Consider the following 7,613-nt stretch of genomic DNA (forward strand, 5'->3'; position numbering starts at 1 on the left):
GGTTGGCTCCACCTAGTGGTTAAAATATGCTATGTGACATGTATGTCTTGCCGACACTGTTTTACTCACCCATTCTTTTATAGTTTAAGATATAGTCTAATGTTAATTGTTGTCTGTTAAGTATATTACAGTGTATGTCAGTTTTGAGATCTAGCGTATGAATAAAAGAGGCCAATCAATATTGCATCAATCAATATTGACTGAAAGAGTTTACCCTGTAATTTATCTGCATGTGTCTTTAATCTTCAATGCGCATCGTAACGTTCATAACGTTACCTCGTGATTTTTTTTTTTTTTTTTAAGAAATGGCCCTGTAAAAGTTAGGCAATAAAATATTGTACAATATAATTCGACCAATCTTTTTCTCTTGGAATAAAATATAATAGCTGTCATTACATTAATATCATCATTGTATTATATCATGACCAATAGACTTATTGTATTATAATGTGACCAGGTGCAATTTGCTACTTTGTATAACGTTGCAGCCTTTTCACAGCGATTCTGTATACGTGATTACGTAGACATGAGTTCAAAGGTTGTTGATGGAGTATCAATATGGCGGCCTCCAAGGGACGAGTAATTCTGAAGGCTGTGAAGGAAATAGCGGTGCAGTTTTGTCCATTTGAATCAAATACCCGCTCTACAAGGTAAGAGGGTGGCAGCCCTCTAAATTGGTAGTTGTATGACTCTGCCGCATTTGTTGGTGCCTAAACAAAATCTTCTCAAATGTAGTTGAACCCTGACGGAGGGCAACCCGTGCTAGCTTGCATGTCATATGCTAGATAGCTAGCTAGGTTTACTCTTTGGGGGGTTATTTTGAACCGTAAAAAAAATATTTGTTTTACATGGTGATACTGGCTATGATCACTCGTGTTCGTGACAGTTGAGAAATCGAGGTGTTTCTTGAAAAGCACCATGGAGTTCTCAGAGATGTTAACGTGTTAAGAAAGCAAGCCGACCACGTCCACTCCAACAGCATAATGTATTTGCATTGAGTTGACACCTCTGGTATCAGTATTAACCCATCGCTGTGTTTACTGAGAGTTTCTGGTGTTGGTGGGTTAACCTATCCATCGCTGTGTTTTCAGAGAGTTTCTGGTGTTGGTGGGCTCGGAGAAGGCTAGAGGGACCAACTTGAACTGTGAGGTGAAGACACAAGTGAAACACGACTCATCCGAACCTGTAATTGACATCGCATTTTGTAAGTTGGCTGCGGTAGTATTTATAACCTGCATCTTAATTATTACCTCCTGTTGGAAATTGGAAAACCTAAATACAGTACCAGTCAAAAGTTTGGACACACCTTCTAATTTTTTTTAGAAATATTTACTTTTATTATTTTCTACATGGTAGATAACACCTTTTTTTGTTTAGTACATCATTCCATATGTGTTTTTTCGTACTTTAAATGTCCTCAGTATTAATATACAATGTAGAAAATAATCAAAGTGAAGGAAACACTTCTCAAAAAACGTATATACCATATATAACCATATTAATGCTTTTGTGCTTTGCAGCGGACGGAGAAAGATTGGTGATGAGGGGAGCCAAGCTCACCAGCCGAGAGATGCTGTCAGTGTTCCAGTCTCGCTGTATTGCCAAGGATCCACAAGCTAAGATGGGGGCCAAGAAATAGCAGTTTGTTAGTGCTGTATTTATGGGATTTGTATATATTTGTGTTGCTTTTTCTGTAATAAATCGCTTTTCATTTCTCTGAAACTAGTGTTCTTCATTTTAAGTGAGTGTTTCCATTTACAGAGTAAAAACACAAGGGTTGCATCAAGGGTTGATAGCTTGTTCCCTTAAGGTAACTTGGAGATGTTTCCTGCTGACCGCTAACAGGTGATCTGATATCTCCTTGATATATCAAACATGGTGGCCTGGCAGCATGGGGGAGCTCTGGTAGACTTCCCAAAAGAGCTTTCATGGCCTATTGACGCCTCTGGTCATTTTAGCCATAGGGCTCGATAATGCAAAAATGTATCAGTGTTTCACACTAGTGAAAACTATTGTATCAGTGTTTCACACTAGTGAAAACTACTGTATCAGTGTTTCACACTAGTGAAAACTATTGTATCAGTGTTTCACACTAGTGAAAACTATTGTATCAGTGTTTCACACTAGTGAAAACTATTGTATCAGTGTTTCACACTAGTGAAAACTACTGTATCAGTGTTTCACACTAGTGAAAACTATTGTATCAGTGTTTCACACTAGTGAAAACTATTGTATCAGTGTTTCACACTAGTGAAAACTATCCTGCAGTGTGTGAGTAAATGGGCAGTGGAGGCTGCTGAGCCACTGGGGTGCAGCAGGAGTCCAAAGGAGCCATTTTGTTCCTCCAGGGGACAGGAGGTGTCCAGTTTTAATCTAGGGTCATTCACTAGATCCTGTGTGTGTGTGTGTGTTTAATCTAGGGTAATTCTCTAGATCCCGTGGACTTCCTTTTCCTGTAGACGTTTAAAATAATTGCTTTAGATTTAAGATGTAGTTATCTGTTTCTTATCACAATCGTGCTAATAATCAGTGACTCCCATCTTTGAGGAGGTTGTGTGTGTGTGTGTGTGTGTGTGTGTTCGAGTGTATGTGTGTATGTGTGTAGTCTTGCAAGTCTTGTTCAGAGTGCTATCTAACTTTCTGAGTTCCCAAGGGATTCGCATTTTAATACGTGTCTGAGTGAGTTTATAGCGTTCTCCAGTTAAGGGTTTATTTCAGTGACCTTGAGTCTTGGGGATTTGCCGGTTGTTATACTATGTATTAAGGTACTTAGCAGAATTAACACTAGAATGTCAACAATAACAAAAATAAACAACATAATATATGATATGAATGATAAAGAAGGGCATATCCCAGAAATGTAATCTTAAATACACAACGCAGACAGGCTCACACACACACACACACACACAAACACTACAGACCCACAGACACAGACCCACAGGCACAGACACACAGACACAGAGACAGACACACAGGCACAGACAGACACACACACACACACAGACAGACTCACACACACACACTCACCGTGCTATTACAGCAAACTATCAAAGCAGCAAGCAGGAAATCAGAGATGTCCCTGGGGAGGGTGCTCTGCTGTGTGTGTGTGTGACACGTCATGAAGAATGTCTGGATGTGTTTTCAGTGTGAGATAACAAACAGTTACACAAACAAACAAACACACAACACAAACAGACAAACACCCTTCTGGGCACGCCCAGAGAGAGCAGTGTGGAGAAGCAGGAGCTGCCGGCTGGAGAACATATGACCCTTATTGCCAAACATATGACCCTTATTGCCAAACATATGACCCTTATTGCCAAACACATGACCCTTTTTGCCAAACATATGACCCTTATTGCCAAACACATGACCCTTATTGCCAACCATATGACCTTTATTGCCAAACACATGACCCTTTTTGCCAACCATATGAACCTTATTGCCAAACACATGACCCTTTTTGCCAACCATATGAACCTTATTGCCAAACACATGACCCTTTTTGCCAACCATATGAACCTTATTGCCAAACACATGACCCTTTTTGCCAACCATATGAACCTTATTGCCAAACACATGACCCTTTTTGCCAACCATATGAACCTTATTGCCAAACACATGACCCTTTTTACAACAAACGTGTGGTTAGCAACCCTTGTTCAGACGAACATACTGTCATTCTCCACACTCTAATCTTATGACATTTAGATGGAAACAGTTTCAAGTGTAGAGGAACAGAAACTCCTTCAGCACGCATCGGGTTCTGCTCTTGGTCTTTTCCTAAGTCCTTATGAATTCCTCTTTACATCTTCCCTTGAACTCATGATGTTTCCCATCGAGGTCAAGGAAAATTGATTAGGAAAAGACGACAGGACGGAGTTCTCAACCTCAGCCCACTTCAGCATGCCTCAGGGTGCTGCTCTTTCGCATGGACTCTTTCATGCCTCAGGGTCCTGTGAGTGTGTGTGTGTGTGTGTGTGTGTGTGTGTGTGTGTGTGACGTATGGACTCTTTCTGTTTTTCTCTCTCTTGTCCTCCTGGCTCTGAGCCTGAGTATCCCTGCATGATTCATAGCCCCTGTGGATGTGTGTGTGTGTGTGTGTGTGCTTGTGAATGTGTGTGTGTGTGTTCGTGTGTGTGCGTGTGTGTGTGTGTGCGTCCGTGTGTGTGTGTCTGCGTGAGTGTGTGTGTGTCTGTGTCCGTATATGTGTGTGTGTGTGTTTGTGTGTGTGTGTCTGTGTCCGTTAATGTGTGTGTGTGTTTGTTTGTGTGTGTGTGTGTGTTCCTGTGTGTGTACGAGTCCGTGTGTGTGTGTGTGTGTGCGCGTGAGTGTGTTTCCGTGTGTGTGTGTGTGTGTGTGTGTGTGTGTGTGTGTGTGTGTGTGTGTGTGTGTGTGCATGTCAGTCATAGCCCCTCTGGACTCTGTAATCCATATAGCACATGTGTGCCGCTCTGACCCTCATGTTCTCATGGCTTAGTGTGTGTGTGTTTGTGTGTGCGTGTGTGTGTGTGTCTGTCTGTCTCTGTGTGTGTGTGTGTGTGTGTGTGTGTGTGTGTGTGTGTGTGTGTGTGTGTGTGTGCGCGTCTGTGTGTGTGTCTGTGTGTGTGTGTGCCGCTCTGACCCTCATGTTCTCATGGCTCAGCCAGGAATTGGGATTCCTGAAATTCCACACACACTAACCCAGTTCTGTTTAGATTTACATTTATTCGTTTGACCAAACATTTAATCACAAAGTGACTTATAACTAACGCCATGAACCATACAAACATAATAACACACACACACACACACACACACACACACACACACACACACACACACACACACACACACACACACACACTTATAACTGAGGCCATGAACAATACAAACATAACGACACACACACACTTATAACTGATGTCAAGAACAATACAAACATAATGACACACACACACACACACTTATAACTGATGTCATGAACAATACAAACATAATAACACACACACACACTTATAACTGAGGCCATGAACAATACAAACATAATAACCCCCCCACACACACACTCACACACTTATAACTGAGGCCATGAACAATGCAAACATAATAACACACTCTGGACTGGTTTAACTGATGAATGGCTTTTAACTTTTAATTGAACTCTCCTCCCCTTCACCACACACATCATTAGGCTGCTAAAGAGAATGAAAAGATGAGACTAATGCCTAGATGGATTCTCAGTTCAACCAGACTTGAAGAGGATTTTGCAACAAGGCTTTCCACCATGGCTTAACAGCAAGGCTTTGCATGAAATGTCACCATGGCTTAACACTGAGGCTTTTCACCAAGGCTTAACACACTCGTTTTGAGAAGTCTTAAGGTCAATAATATGGAAAGGTGTGTGTTGTATCCAAGATCTCTTAAAAAAATATATATATAAAAAAAAAAACACTTTGGAAAACTATCAAATGTAGCAATCAGTCAAAATACAAACATTCCCATTTTAGCAGTAACAATACTAACAATACTAACAGTATTACCAACAAGAGACTGTCATAGGTTACACTTCAACATTTATAAATGAAGTCCATCAGAGCTCCGCCATGCTGTCAGGCCAGCAGGTTTGCTGACCAGTGATAAAAGCTGGTGACCTATCATGCTGATCCTAGTTCTGGCCCGCACTGAAAAGGTTCAGGTCCAGATCTGACCTGGTACTGACCCAAGTGAGAGTCTGGGTGTTTCCATAGTATCTGGGGCATCTGGGCTTTCTGTCTGCATGCTGTTTTAATGTTTTCTGTTCTTCTTTCTGACACTCACAGGCATGAATGACTTGGACAGCACCCCTTGATTAGTGTGTGTGTGTGTGTGTGTGTGTGTGTGTGTGTGTGTGTGTGTGTGTGTGTGTGTGTGTGTGTGTGTGTGTGTGTGTGTGTGTGTGTGTGTGTGTGTTTGTGTGGATGTGTTTGTGTTTAAGTGTTTTCTGTGCTTCTTTCTGACCCTCGCAAGCATGCATTACTTGGCCAGCACCCCTTGAAGTGTGTGTGTCTGTGCCTGTGTGTGTGTGTGTGTGTGTGTGTGTGTGTGTGTGTGTGTGTGTGTGTGTGTGTGTGTGTGTGTGTGTGTGTGTGTGTTGTGTGGATGTGTTTGTGTTTAAGTGTTTTCTGTGCTTCTTTCTGACCCTCGCAAGCATGCATTACTTGGCCAGCACCCCTTGAAGTGTGTGTGTCTGTGCCTGTGTGTGTGTGTGTGTGTGTGTGTGTGTGTGTGTGTGTGTGTGTGTGTGTGTGTGTGTGTGTGTTTAGTGTTTTAGTGTTTTAGTGCTTCTTTCTGACCCTCACAGGCATGAATGGCTTGGCCAGCACCCCTTGATGAGTGTGTGTGTGTGTGTGTGTGTGTGTGTGTGTGTGTGTGTGTGTGTGTGTGTGTGTGTGTGTGTGTGTGTGAGCGTGTTTAAGTGTTTTAGTGCTTCTTTCTGACCCTCACAGACATGCATGACTTGGCCAGCACACCTTGAAGAGTGTGTGTCTGTGCCTCCGTGTGTGTGTGTGTGTGTGTGTGTGTGTGTGTGTGTGTGTGTGTGTGTGTGCATCTGTGTGTGTGTGTGTGTGCACCCCTTGATAAGAGTGTGCATATTGGGATTATGACCATGCAGCTCTAACACGCATTTCTGATATGGACCCACGCCATAACTACTGCAGTCAGCAGCAGCCTTAATGATTATTTACCCAGCACTCTTCCATGTGTGAAGCAACGTTGCAGAATCAAAAAAATAAACTAATGATAAACCTTTGTTAATACCTTTTTATGATAAACCTTTATGAAGATCATCTAATGATAAACCCTTTGTTAATACCTTTTTATGATAAACCTTTGTGAATATTATATAATGATAAACCTTTGTGAATATCATCTAATGATAAATATTTGTGAATACCATGTAATGGTAAACCTTTGTGTAATCTGCACGTTTTTTCGTCCATCACCAAACCCTGTTCGTCCGTCTGACTAACCTCTTTCTGCTGACAACACAGTTAAGCGTAGAATTCAAGACAGATGACTTGAATGCTTTTTGACATGGTGAACTTTTCCCCATTTCTCCATCGATTTAGATCGCCCGGATTGAGGAACCGCGTAGTGTGACGTTCAGTGCGTTGATTGGGTCTCTCACGCTCAAGAGTGGCTTGAAATACTGGGGGTCTTGAAGTTTAGAGCATAATTACGCCTCGAACGGAGCAGAGGATATTATCACCACGGATAGCCCCCAAGTCCACTGGAAAAATGGTTGAGAAATTTGTCGGAACATGGAAAATGGTTACTAGTGACAACTTTGATGAGTACATGAAGGCACTGGGTATGAGATTTTTTTTCCATTACATTTAAACTGTCCAAACTAACATTTGGAGACACAATTTAAAGTGGTTTCAGAAAGACATTTAAATATTATATGTCGCTAAAGCATTTGATTTTACATACATGGGAGGAAGAATACTGTGCAATTGTTTTAAATATGATGGAGCCTAATTCCCCTCTTAATTTGCAGGTGTTGGCTTTGCCACCCGTCAGGTCGGAAACAGGACCAAGCCAAATCTTGTTGTTAGTGTGGATGACCAAGGAATGATATGCCTGAA

The 7,613-nt window shown here is 41.7% G+C and overlaps 2 protein-coding genes across 2 annotated transcripts in view; both read left to right on the forward strand.

Moving 5' to 3' along the window:
• Positions 1 to 546: 546 nt before the first annotated feature.
• Positions 547 to 1,722, forward strand: mrpl53 (mitochondrial ribosomal protein L53). Its single transcript, XM_080859708.1, has 3 exons — positions 547 to 650; positions 1,092 to 1,204; positions 1,521 to 1,722. The coding sequence occupies exons 1-3, from the start codon at positions 559 to 561 to the stop codon at positions 1,637 to 1,639; spliced, it is 324 nt and encodes a 107-aa protein (XP_080715834.1). The 5' UTR covers positions 547 to 558; the 3' UTR covers positions 1,640 to 1,722.
• Positions 1,723 to 7,188: 5,466 nt separating this feature from the next.
• The window catches only part of fabp4a (fatty acid binding protein 4a), a 1,210-nt gene continuing 785 nt past the window's right edge, over positions 7,189 to 7,613 (forward strand). Inside the window, exons 1-2 of the mRNA XM_080858678.1 lie at positions 7,189 to 7,336; positions 7,526 to 7,613. The exon at positions 7,526 to 7,613 is cut by the window's right edge and continues 88 nt beyond it. Coding sequence (XP_080714804.1) covers positions 7,264 to 7,336; positions 7,526 to 7,613 — 161 coding nt within the window. The 5' untranslated portion in view covers positions 7,189 to 7,263. The remainder of the gene's footprint in view (positions 7,337 to 7,525) is intronic.

The sequence above is a fragment of the Sprattus sprattus genome (genome assembly GCF_963457725.1).
Source record: "Sprattus sprattus genome assembly, chromosome: 20".
Classification (NCBI taxonomy): domain Eukaryota; kingdom Metazoa; phylum Chordata; class Actinopteri; order Clupeiformes; family Clupeidae; genus Sprattus; species Sprattus sprattus.

Coding starts and splice junctions, on each gene's coding strand:
- mrpl53 (XM_080859708.1), top strand. CDS start 559: ATGGCGGCCTCCAAGGGACGAGTAATTCTGAAGGCTGTGAAGGAAATA. Junction 651..1,091: donor TCAAATACCCGCTCTACAAG/GTAAGAGGGTGG, acceptor CTGTGTTTTCAG/AGAGTTTCTGGTGTTGGTGG. Junction 1,205..1,520: donor TGTAATTGACATCGCATTTT/GTAAGTTGGCTG, acceptor TGTGCTTTGCAG/CGGACGGAGAAAGATTGGTG.